The sequence below is a fragment of the Diplotaxodon limnothrissa genome, linkage group LG3 (assembly GCF_057381915.1).
Source record: "Diplotaxodon limnothrissa isolate DT_005_m linkage group LG3, D_limnothrissa_male_GT1.1, whole genome shotgun sequence".
Taxonomy (NCBI): Eukaryota; Metazoa; Chordata; class Actinopteri; order Cichliformes; family Cichlidae; genus Diplotaxodon; species Diplotaxodon limnothrissa.
The window spans coordinates 10863314-10876142 of NC_140598.1; the positions used below are offsets into that span (position 1 = coordinate 10863314).

Genomic DNA, 12829 nt, shown 5'->3' on the forward strand with positions numbered 1-12829 from the left:
GTTGTAGCTGTGGTTCAGGTTAGAGTGAGTGTCCATGGAATAAATGTAAGTCAGTGAACTGGAAACATGACTGTGTTCAAACTTTGTTTTCCTTTTTATAATGAGTCCAATCAAAGGTGGACAGAAGTATCTCCACTGTGACTTTTCTGTGTCACCATCAGAGCTTCTGCACAGTGTGGAGAAAGATCCAGAAGCAGAGCTGGACTGCAGACAGTCAGTCAGAGCAGCTGTGTACAAAGTAAGACTGAACATCTGTCTGCTGATGGACTCATTTCTGAAAACTGGACTTCTTGTGTTGTTCAGACATTGAAGAGTTTTCTTTCTCTTTAGTCTCATTGTTTTTCTTTCTTTCAGCAGATGTTGGTCTGCAGGAGGTTTTAGATGAACATAAGATCAGCCTGAGGAGGAGATGTGAACGTGTGACTGAAGGAAGTGAGGAAACAGGAAGTAGAACCCTCCTCAACAGGATCTACACTGACCTCTACATCACAGAGGGACAGAGTGAAGAGGTTCATACCCAACATGAGGTGAGGCAGCTGGAGACAGCTTCCAAGATGGACGCCCTCCATGACGCTCCAATCAGGTGCCAGGACATCTTTAAAGCCTTACCTGACCAACAGAGACCCATCAGAGTGGTTCTGACCAATGGCGTGGCTGGTGTTGGAAAAACCTTCTCAGTGCAGAAGTTCACTCTGGACTGGGCAGAGGGCTTGGAGAACCAACATGTCAGTGTGGTGGTTCTGCTTTCATTCAGGGAGCTGAACCTGATCAGAGATGAGCAGTACAGTCTTCTGGAGCTGCTCCATGTTTTCCATCCAACATTACAGAAGGTTACAGCAGAGAAGCTGGCTGTCTCTCAGCTTTTGTTCATCTTTGACGGCCTGGATGAAAGCAGACTTTCATTGGATTTCACCAACAGGAAGCTGCTGTCTGATGTCACACAGAAGTCATCAGTCAGCCAGCTGCTGACAAACCTCATCCAGGGAAATCTGCTTCTCTCGGCTCTTGTCTGGATAACTTCCCGACCCGCAGCAGCCAATCAGATCCCTCCTACATGTGTTGACAGGCTAACAGAAGTACGAGGCTTCACTGACGCCCAGAAGGAGGATTACTTCAGGAGGAGATTCAGTGATGAAGAGCTGTCCAGCAGAATCATCTCCCACATGAAGACATCCAGGAGCCTCCACATCATGTGTAGTATCCCAGTCTTCTGCTGGATCACTGCTACAGTTCTGGAGCACATGTTGACTACAGAGCAGAGAGGAGAGCTGCCCAAGACCCTGACTGACATGTACTCACACTTCCTGCTGCTTCAGACAAACAGGAAGAAGAACAAGTACCATGAGGGACGTGAGACGAGTCCACAGGAGCTGACGGAGGCTGACAGGGAAGTTCTTCTGAAGCTGGGGAGGCTGGCGTTTGAACATCTGGAGAAAGGAAACATCATGTTCTACCAAGAAGACCTGGAGCAGTGTGGTCTGGATGTGACAGAGGCCTCGGTGTACTCAGGAGTTTGTACAGAGATCTTCAAAAGAGAGTGTGTGATCTTCCAGAAACCAGTCTACTGCTTTGTTCATCTGAGCATTCAGGAGTTTCTGGCTGCTGTCTACATGTTCCACTGTCACACCAGCAGGAAGACAGAGGTGCTGAAGATGTTTCTAAAATCAGAATCTTTAATCAAGATGATTTTCAGTCTTTTTGATAACAAAGATCTCCAATCACTTGATGTATTTCTGAGGAGAGTCATGGAGAAATCCCTCCAGAGTAAAAATGGCCACCTGGACCTGTTTGTTCGCTTCCTTCATGGCCTCTGTCTGGAGTCCAACCAGAGACTCTTAGTAGGTCTGCTGGGTCAGACAGAGATCAGTCCAGGAACCATCCAGAGACTCATCAACAACCTGAAGGAGATGAACAGTGATGAAATCTCTCCTGACAGAAGCATCAACATCTTCCACTGTCTGATGGAGATGAACCACCTCTCATTATTTCAGGAGATCCAAGAGTTCCTGAAGTCAGAGAACAGATCAGAGAAGGAACTCTCTGAGATCCAGTGCTCAGCTCTGGCCTTCATGCTGCAGATGTCAGAGGAGGTTCTGGATGAGTTGGACCTGCTGAAGTACAAAACATCAGAGCGGGGACGACAGAGACTGATTCCAGCTGTGAGGAACTGCAGAAAGGCTGGGTGAGTCCAGATGTGATCACTAACATCATTGATCAGTGTAGGTTAGTAGTTTAATGTTGAAAATAAAATCAGATTGTAACCACAAAGTGTTTGTGTCCGTACGCTGCAACCTTCCACACCATTCCTTTATTGTACAGACTCAGCAGCAGCTCCATGGATCCCAAATCCAAGAGTGGAGAACAGATTTGAAGTGTGTCACATCCATGCAGTCACAGCTGTTTCCACCATGTTTCCACTGATATTGATCCTGTTCAATGACACGTTTCATATCAGTGAATATGTTCTTTAGGACGTCCACTGACATGTTTAAGTGTCCTGCTGGAAATCACTCAAATCATCCATGAAATCCATGAAAAATCCTTTTAGTGTTTCTAACTTCTCCCTCTGTCCTCTCTCTCTCTCCATCCTCCTCACTGCTTCTTTCACTGATAATCACACAAACATCGTATTCAGCTACAAAATAACACAATAATATCATCTGATCATCATTATTATAAGAGCAGGATCCATATTTGATATCAGAGTAACACACTGCTTGGTTATGTGCAGTCATCATCAGTGACTGTGGGTCAAACAGAAGCTCTCTGATTGGTTGCTGACCTTGGTCACCTGTCCACTCTCACCTGTTTGTGTTTGCTCTCTCTTTGCTGTCTCCATCCTCTCTCTCCTTTCTCTCCCTCTCTGTCTTTGTACGTCACTCAGGTCCAATGGAAACAGTGACATTTACAAACCAATCAAAGACAAACGGATCCATGTCAGGTTATAACAATATTCAAAGTGAATACAGGCTGCTGCTGGACACAGACAGGTAACATCATTTTGACTTGCTGTCACCTGGATCTGGACTCATAAACACTGAAGCCCTGAACAGGAATACAAATCATTTTCTGCCAACTAGCGACACAGCAGCAGATAATGGCTCAGAAAGCTAAAATGAGCCAATCATTTCTGTGTTAAGTTCCCCTGAAATCAGATCTGATATCAGCAGCTCTGAGTTCATTCATCATTATTGTCCAGTGATGAGATTTCTGCTCCGTTTGGTAACAGTCAGCAGGTTTTTCCTGCGTGTGGACGTGAACAGTCGTACCTGACAGCAGGTAGCAAACAGAGATTATCTTTCCAGCTGGAACTCTTCACTGAGCTGAACTCATTCAAAATGTTCTGGAGTCAAAACAGGAAACAGTCCAAATGTGTGTCTTCACTCTGACTCTGGATCAGATCTCAGTGACAGACTGTGGACATTATGGAAGCCTAAATGTGACACCATCTTCCTCCTTCATCTGCAGATTAAAGCCAAACAAAGATTCTCATTAAAAGTCTGCAGGTCTGAGAGAGACTCAATCGTTGTGTCATGTCAAACACAGTAAGAGGAGCTGAAGCACAGATGTGAAGAGCAGATTCATCAGATTATGACCTCACTCTGTTTTGTCTTCATATATATTCAGTCTGTGTTTATAATGCAGATTTTCTGCTTTTATAATAACACATTTTATTTTTTCTATCATCACAGACTGACTCAGTGTGGACTCTCAGAGTCTCACTGTGAAGTTGTGGCCTCAGCTCTGAAGTCCAACCCCTCCCATCTGACAGAGCTGGACATTAGTAACAACAAGCTGCAGTATTCAGGTGTGAAGCTTCTGTGTGCTGGACTGGAGAGTCCAAACTGTCGACTGGAGACTCTGAGGTGAGTTCACTGACTGCGGCTGTTGTTGTTTTTCTATATTTCAGGTCTTTGATTGATGTTTGAAACTTTCTTTAGTTCCTACATGTTCAGGATGTGTCTGAAGACAAATGTGAAGAAGTTTGAGTGCTTTCAGAAATGTTGTCTTTCCAAACGACTGAACAACAGTTTTTCCTTTTGGCTCCAAACAGAAGTGACAGACTTGAGCAGGGTTCATTTAAAGGCTGACAGAAGTGGAGTGGTGACGGGGAGATGTTTGACAGGACAGTGTTTCAGCCTCCACAGGTTCATGTTGTGCTCCATCAGTCAGTGAAGATGAAGTCAGTGCTGATGAGGCTGTAGAGTGTGTGAGGGATGTGAATGAGGATGATGAAGATCTGATGATAGCAGATAAAAACAGGCTGCAGAGACTTTGAGCCATACAGGGCACACAGTGTGTGTACAGAACAGCTGAAATCATTATGGAGGCCTCACTGGGATATGGAAGCATCACAGTACAGCTTCAGTGAAGCTTTAAAGTCTCTGATATGAGATGAGAAATGAAGCAGCCAGAGCTTTTTCATGAGTGGAAATCCACTGTGAATGTGAGCTGCTGCTACAGCCTCCAGATTAGCCAGCAGCTCATCCTGCTCAACATTTCCTCACCAACTTTAATGGAAGTGTGATGTTTTCAGCTGGAGTGATGGTCAGGGTGGCCTCCCTCTCCTCTTCTTCTCCTCTTCCTCTTTCATTTGTAAAGCCACTTCTGCTGCTTTCATTCATTTGGAAGTCCTGTAGCTGAGTTTGGGAGAGACTAACAGCCTCGGCAGCAGAGGGGAGAAAGGCTGTAACACCACCACTTTACTCTGTTCTACCTGTCACATCATTTTATCAGGAAACAAATATGCTCATGTTTTTACTATGTTTGTCTTGAAGATGTAAGAAGATCACATGGTGCTTTTTATTATTGTGTTGGTTTGTTTCATGTCTCTTGGATGGAGCCCAGCTGTGCGTGGCCCCTGGGCCTGTGGTCAGAGTGTGTGCTGGATAATCCGGCCCAGGATGAGGCCAAACTGACATGGGATGAAATGTCTGTCACATAATTGAGCTTAGTGTAGTTTCATTTCTGCACAATTTCAAAACAACCAAAACTTTGTTCTGTCTTTTCTATGTTATACTGTAGACTTTCTTTGATACTGTGTCCAAAAGGAGCAGCTTTTACTTTGAAGGGGAGCCGTCTGTTTCCTCTTCAGGTTGGATGATGGAAGCAAATGAGTGTGTGATGTTCTTTCAGTGTTGCACTTTGTAGACGCTCCCTGAGCACTGGTCTCACAGCCAGCTGCACATAGAGACCAGTGTTGTTAGTCCAGGTCAGAAGATGACTTGTTGGAATGAAAATGAGCTTGTAGTTTGTCTGCTTTAACCCTTTAAAGCCGGTCGGAGCGAGCACGCTCTGTTTTGAGTAACTCTTTTTAAATCCCGGTAACACTGCAACCACGTAAGCTAGCGCAATAATTTTTTTGCATATGAAACCGGAGGAGTTGTACTTACATCTTATGCCATCAGCTTGTCCTCGGTCACAGTTTCCTTCCACATAAAGCTTTGCAAAAACTGCATAAAAATCACTTGCAGCAACAAAAACATAATATTCCAGAAACACGCTTTGCCGATCCGATCAGCTATTTGTAACATTTCCTACGTCCATCAGCGCGAACTATCATATGTCCTCCATGTCCTGCCCAAAAGCGGGAGTGATGTCATTTTGTGGAAATGTAGTTTTTTACCATCAGGGCCTTATGAGCTTATACTGGTGTTTTTAAAAGTTATCTTTGACTTCATGACTTTCTGTGTCGTTTCTGGGATGCTTAGGACTCATATTGCACTGCTGGAAATAGTTTATTTTAATGCAAATGCTGTTTTTTTTTGCAAATTTACATTATAATATTTATTTTCATTTTTCCTGCAGTATATGAAAATTGGTGTATTTCAAAAATAAAACTATTAAGACACTTAAAATAAATTTCCTGTGGTGGGAAACAATTTTGTGCAACTTTTTTGTATTTACAGTTTTGAGGGATAAGCCTCTTAAATTTCTCTAACTAGAAATATATGTTAAAAAAAAGTAAAACGATTTTAAATTATTTTGTAGTTTATTGCACTTTTTTGCAATGGATGTAATTACTAATATGTAATTGTATGTAATATGTAAATGTAATTGCACTTAATTCAGACATATTATTAAAATTTGGGATATAATGGTTGTATTGATGTATATCAACTTGAAATGCTCCCAAAAATGGCACCACAGCATGTAAACATATAATATAACCTCTAGCAGACTTGGTTCTATGGTAGGTCTTAAAGGGTTAATAATGTGACTGGAAAAAGGTGTTGGACTTCAAATATGTCCATTTCTTTCACACTTCACCTTTAAAAGTGAAGCCTTGTGGTTCCTGGAAGTAAAAACACGACTTTTTCAAGTCTTTGTCCTGTTTTTATGATAAATGTACGACTTTAATGTGAAACATTCAGAGTTTTTTCTCTTGTTGTGTTTGTTTGAAGCTGCTTCCTGTTGGCTTCAGCTGTTTGGAGTTTCCATTTTCTAAACTTCTACATTCTGAACCTTCTTCAGCTCTGAACAGATGATGAAACACTGAATGATTTCAAGCTCACACTTTGTCTAATAAACTTACATCTTTCATTTTTTATACAGATTGAGTGTCTGTGGTTTGTCAGAGATCAGCTGTGATTATCTGGCAGCAGCACTGAAGTCCAACCCCTGCCATCTGAGACTGCTGGAGCTGAGCCCTAACTACAAGCTGCAGGATTCAGGAGTGAAGCATCTGTGTGGTTTCCTGGAGAGTCCAGGATGTGGACTTGAAACTCTGAGGTCAGTCAGCATGTTTTAGTTGTGCTGAGATGAATACATAGCTGGACTGGCCATCGGGCATACCGGGCATTTGCCCGGTGGGCCGATGGTGATTTTTTGTTTTTTTGGGCCGATGGGGTTTTTTTTTTTCATGTTTTTTCCGTAACGGTATAAACACTGCACATGTTTGTTTTTTTGTTTATTTATAAGGAACCCCATTAGCTTCCACAACAGTGGTTGCTAGTCTTCCTGGGGCCCAAACCATCAAATACCACCAAATAAAATGTTACACAATGAGTTGGATGCAAATTGTCCACATAATTTGGCTCTTAGATCCACAATAAGGTTTTACAATTCTGAAAATGTAAACATGTGAATATTAAAAATTATATAAAAAAGCAAAAAAACCAAAACACAACACTCAAACAAAATACACAATTTCCATTACAAGTGACATTACCCTCTACAATTTTTACAAATACATTAAAAACGGCCTAAATAGGCTTTTAGGTGATTTTTAAAATTATGAATAGAAGCCAATTCTCTAATTGCATAAGGCAACTTATTCCACTGAAAAGATGCTTTAAATATAACAGAGTTTTTCAAAAAGTTACTTTTAACTCGAGGAGTTACTAAATTGTGGTTAGTTGAGAATCGTGTAGCATGATTATGTATTTCATCTGGATACTGCAACTGAGCATAAAAAAAGTGTGGTGTGTTTACCAGTATTGCTTTCTTTAAAAATACAAGTAAGCCATAGTATAATTTAGCTTGTACAGAAAGCCAAGAAAGTTTATCGTGCATTTTATCAATACTTGTATAGTATGAACACCTTAACACTAATCTGGCCGCCCTATTTTGGACTAACTGAAGTCTGTTCAGATCTGTCTTATTAGCTGCAGAACAAATGATTGAGCAGTACTCTAGATGAGATAATACTAGTGCATTAATGACATCTTTCATAATTGAAGAAGTGATGTAAAAAGAGCATTTCCTAGCTATAGCTATGCCCTGTCCCATTTTCTTAATAACAGAGTTGATGTGCTGAGACCATGAAAGGTGGTGGTTTATGGTAACACCAAGTAATTTAATCTGGGTGACCTGTTCTAATGCCGATCCAGCTATGGAAAGATTTAGTTGTGGGCTGTTGACTAAGCGTACTCTACTTCCTATTAACATGGATTTGGATTTAGACACGTTTAAAATCATGTTGTTTTTACTTATCCAATCAAACACATTCAGCAAATCTAGTTGTAACACGCTTGTCAATTCAGAGTGGCTACTGGCTGAATAAAACATGGTGGAATCATCAGCATACATTACAAGATGAGATTTATCCAGGACATACGGCAAATCATTTGTAAAGACTGAGTAGAGAAGTGGACCGAAGCAGCTGCCTTGGGGTAGACCACAGTTCATTTCACAGCCCTCCGAGAAATAACCATTATAATAAACCTTTTGCCTTCTTCCAGACAGATAACTTTCCATCCAGCACAAAGCAGCTGGTGAAAATCCATAACATTTTAGTTTATCTATCAAAAGATCATGATTTATCAAATCAAATGCAGCACTAAAATCCAAAAATACCACCCCGGCCAAATTCCCATTATCCAGATATTTGTACCAGTTATCTGTCATGTGAATAAGAGCTGAACTGGTGGAATAACCAGGTTTGTAGGCATGTTGAAACTGAGTGAGTAACTGATTTTCTATTAGGTAACGTTGAATTTGTTCATAGACAATCCTCTCCATAATTTTACTTAGAACGGGGAGCAGACTAATAGATCTGCTATTGACACCATTAAAAACGTCATTCTTGTTTTTAGGGATGGGAATTATTTTCGATTCTTTCCACTGCAATGGAAATAAGCTGCATGCCAAAGATCTATTACATATGGGACATATAGGAAGGGACACAAACTTGGCTGCAAGTTTGAGCAGTTTACTGTCTATGTTATCAGAGCCGGAGGATGTATCGTCAGGAAGTGATATCAATAAGCGCTCTACCATCTGCACGTTCACTGCCTCAAACTTAAATTGGCATAGCTTATTATTCATGATAACATCCTGTATAAGACGACGTGATAAGGTGGGATCGCCTTTGCTCATATTAGATTTTAAATTTGTTATTTTATTGCTGTAATAATTCACAAAATAATTGGCTATGTCCTTAGCTTTACTTATAAACCTACCACCCGTGTAGATGTGAGACATCACCATAGCAAGATCTCTACCCATTATATTATTTAAAACTTTCCACACCTTTTTGCTGTCCTTATTGGCCTCCTTGAGCTTAAGTTGATAATATTCTTTCTTCTTGCGCCTATTCAATTTAGTTACTTGATTTCTTAACTCGCGATATCTTGCCCACTCTTGTGGACTGATAGACTTATGTGCTTTTGCTTTTGCTATATTCCTTTCTGACATTGCAACCTTAAGTTCATTATCTAACCAAGGTGCGTAGTTCTTTTTAACAGTAAATCTTTTTAAGGGGGCATGTTTGTCAGCCAGGTAGCAAAAGTTTTCAATAAACATAGATAATGCCATATCAGGGTCACTCTCGAGGCAGATGTCAGTCCAGTGAATTTCTTTTACGTCATTAATATACTTATCTGCATTGAAATTTTTGTATGATCTATGAAAAATAATCTTTTGTGCAGTTTTCAGTGGTTTCATTTTCTTGGTCAAACCTACAAGATTATGGTCACTATAACCAACTGGAATAGAAACAATATTAGAGCAATGCTCAGGAACATTTGTATATATATGATCAATGCATAATGATGACCTATGACCTCCAGCGTTGACCGTGACCCGGGTGGGAATGGTGATCATCTGAGACAGGCAACAAGCCGACGCTGATGAACTTATCTTTTTCCTTAAAGAACAAGAAGGAGCTGACCAATTGATATTAAAGTCTCCTAATAAGAACATGTCTTTGTTTTCCTCAGTTACTCTTTCCAGCATTTCACAGATTCGTTTTACATACAACATATTACTACTTGGGGGTCTATAGCAGCAACCTGCTAATACAGGCCTGCCATAGAGCGGGTGTAACTGAACCCACACAATTTCCAGGTCGTTAAACATTAAGTCTGTAGGTAGTTTGCTTGCCATCCATCCATCCATCCATTTTCATCCGCTTTGTCCGAGGCCGGGTCGCGGGGGCAGCAGCCTAAGCAAAGAGGCCCAGACCTCCCTCTCCCCAGCCACCTCCTCCAGCTTATCCGGGGGAATACCAAGGCGTTCCCAGGCAAGCCGAGAGATATAATCTCTCCAGCGTGTCCTGGGTCTGCCCCGGGGCCTCCTCCCGGTGGGACATGCCTGGAACACCTCACCCAGGAGGCGCCCAGGGGGCATCCTTGTCAGATGCCCGAACCACCTCAGCTGGCTCCTTTCGATGTGGAGCAGCAGCTGCTCTACTCTGAGCCCCTCCCGGATGGCCGAACTTCTCACCCTATCTCTAAGGGAGAGGCCAGCCACCCTTCGGAGGAAGCTCATTTCTGCCGCTTGTATCTGCGATCTCGTTCTTTCGGTCACTACCCACAGCTCGTGGCCATAGGTGAGGGTAGGGACGTAGATCGACCGGTAAATTGAGAGCTTCGCTTTTACACTCAGCTCCCTCTTCACCACGACGGACCGGTGCAGCGTCCGCATTACTGCAGCTGCAGCCCCAATCCGTCTGTCGATCTCCGGCTCCCTTCTCCCATCACTCGCGAACAAGACCCCGAGATACTTGAACTCCTCCACTTGGGGCAGGAACTCATCCCCGACCCGGAGTGGGCACTCCACCCTTTTCCGGCTGAGAACCATGGCCTCAGATTTGGAGGTGCTGATCCTCATTCCCGCTGCTTCACACTTGGCTGCGAACCGTTCCAGTGCGAGCTGGAGGCCCTCACCCAGCTTGCACTGGCAAGTTTGCTTGCCATATTATCATTAATGTATAGGGCTACGCCCCCTCCAAATCTGTTCCTGTCCTTCCTATACAACTTATAACCGTTTATTTCAAATTCATTATTCTCAAAGGCAGCAACTAAATGTGTCTCGGAAATAGCCAGCACACTTATCTAACTAAGGGAGTTTTTCCTTCCCACTGTCGCCAAAGTGCTTGCTCATAGGGGGTCATATGATTGTTGGGTTTTTCTCTGTATCTATGAAGCGCCTTGAGGCGACTTTTGTTGTGATTTGGTGCTATATAAATAAAATTGAATTGAATTGAATTGAACTTATCGTATTTATTGACAACAGTGACTGAATTTCCTGAGTCTTATATTTAAGGCTACAAATATTAACATGAGCCACTGAAAAATCTTTAACGGAGAATCCGGGAATAAGTATAGGATCCGACATTTGCAGACCGATCGATCTCAACAGCAACACTGCACATGTGTCAAGGTCAAGGCCCGCGGGCCACATCCGGCCCGGCGTACATTTATATCCGGCCCGCGAGATCGTTTTATATAGATGTACTATTATTGTTATGCATGGCCCTGCAATATGAGGCGCTAATAATATACAAACTACAGATCCCATAATGCAGCGCTGCAGCCTCCTTGTTGAACGCTAAACTTCTGTTATTGCGAAGCTAACCGCTCACAATGGTGGAGAGAAAAGTTGATTCTGAAAGCAGAGCCTTTCAGCGCCAGTGGGTGACTGAATATATGTTTACATACATTGCTGGTAAACCCGTGTGTCTTAAAGAAGACACACGGGAAGAAGAAGAATCTGACATTTCAGCAGACTTTTTTCATCAGAGCAAAATCACAAATTGAAGCTGTTGTGAATGAAAATTTTATTGTAGCAGAGGAGCGAAATGAGCCCGGTACCACTCTGAAGAGCTGCATGATGAAGCTGTGCGACGTCTTGTGTCCAGACAAAATGCAGATTTTGGAAAATGTGAGCCTGAGCAGAAATACGATTGCTGATTGGGTTTGTGAGATGGCCACTGATTTAAGAACACAGTTGTGTGAAAGAAGCAAAAACTTTATTGCATACTCTCTTGCTGTGGATGAAAGTACAGACAAACTGAATTGCACAGGGGGCCAAACAGAAACACATGAAGCAGATTTTCCTGTTCTGGCTTTTTATAGCAGATAACCTTCTAAATATTCTGCAGTCCATCAAAACTGAAGCAAACCATGAATCAACATGTGAACATGAGCTGATGCTGCTGAAGTGAAGCAAAGTTCCAGAGGTTTGATTACAGACACAGCTGAGAGTTTGTAATCTGTCATCATTTTAAAAGGTTTAAATTTCTTCAGTATTGAACAGCAGAAATAAGGCTTTGTTTTGGGAGGCCGACAGCAGTGAACACAACAGCAGACTGGTGCGTAATAAGCAGTGAATAATGCAGGAAACAGATTTTTGAAGGTAAACTGTTCTTGAAGTACACTGAGAGAGAGAGAGCTGTGCAGGAAGTAAACGTCAAAGTCAGAGAGAATTCATGACGATGTTCATCAAACATAAAGCGTAGTTTGGATCTTCTTCTGCTGCTGGTTCAGTCAGTTTTGGTTGGAGACAGATGAAACCTGCAGCTTCAGGATCTGTGAGCTGTCCACTTTCAGCCCCGACGGCGTGTCCATGTACGTGCTGTCGAGTGAACGATCCACGCTCTGTGTTTCCATCTTTGTGTGTTTAGCTGCTCTCATTTACTGTTTTATCTGTTTGCTTGTTGTTGAAATACTTTTGGGAGCTTTAACCTGAGATTCTGGCAAAATACATTTATATTAAAAATCGATTCAGGATTGAATGAATCAACATCGCTTTATTCAAATTAAAACCATTTAAATAGGAAAATCCATTTTTTTTACACCCGCCTCTAATGCTGGGTAATGTCAGCTGATCCATGTGCAGCTGGCTGTGAGGCTCAGGGAGCGTCTACAAAGTGCAACACTGAAAGAACATCATCCATAAATATTGAGTAATAACTGGACTCTCATACAGCAAGACTCAAATGCCTTTAAACATCAGCTTATCCTGCTGATCCAAGTCCAACACTGAGTTTGTAAAAACATGTTTGTCAATCATTTTTTTTTGGTTTCTGAGGAAAATGATTCAATAACTTGCTGCTAACACACAACATTTGAACTCACAGACTCTGTCATTGGATATATTGGAA

At 42.1% G+C, this 12829-nt stretch overlaps 2 protein-coding genes across 3 annotated transcripts in view; both read left to right on the forward strand.

Annotated features, from left to right (window-relative positions):
* LOC146634498 (protein NLRC3-like) overlaps positions 1-12829 on the forward strand; it is a 197631-nt gene that overhangs the window by 76914 nt on the left and 107888 nt on the right. The gene's annotated exons all lie outside the window — the stretch shown is intronic.
* On the forward strand, positions 166-3911 carry LOC146634500 (protein NLRC3-like). Of its 2 annotated transcripts, XM_085377572.1 has the most exons (3): positions 166-238; positions 355-2182; positions 3693-3911. In XM_085377572.1, the coding sequence occupies exons 2-3, from the start codon at positions 555-557 to the stop codon at positions 3868-3870; spliced, it is 1806 nt and encodes a 601-aa protein (XP_085233698.1). In that variant the 5' UTR covers positions 166-238; positions 355-554; the 3' UTR covers positions 3871-3911. The 2 variants fall into 2 exon arrangements, with proteins under 2 accessions (XP_085233698.1, XP_085233692.1); XM_085377566.1 differs by lacking the exons at positions 166-238; positions 3693-3911 and adding an exon at positions 2885-2948 and having other exon boundaries at positions 507-2182.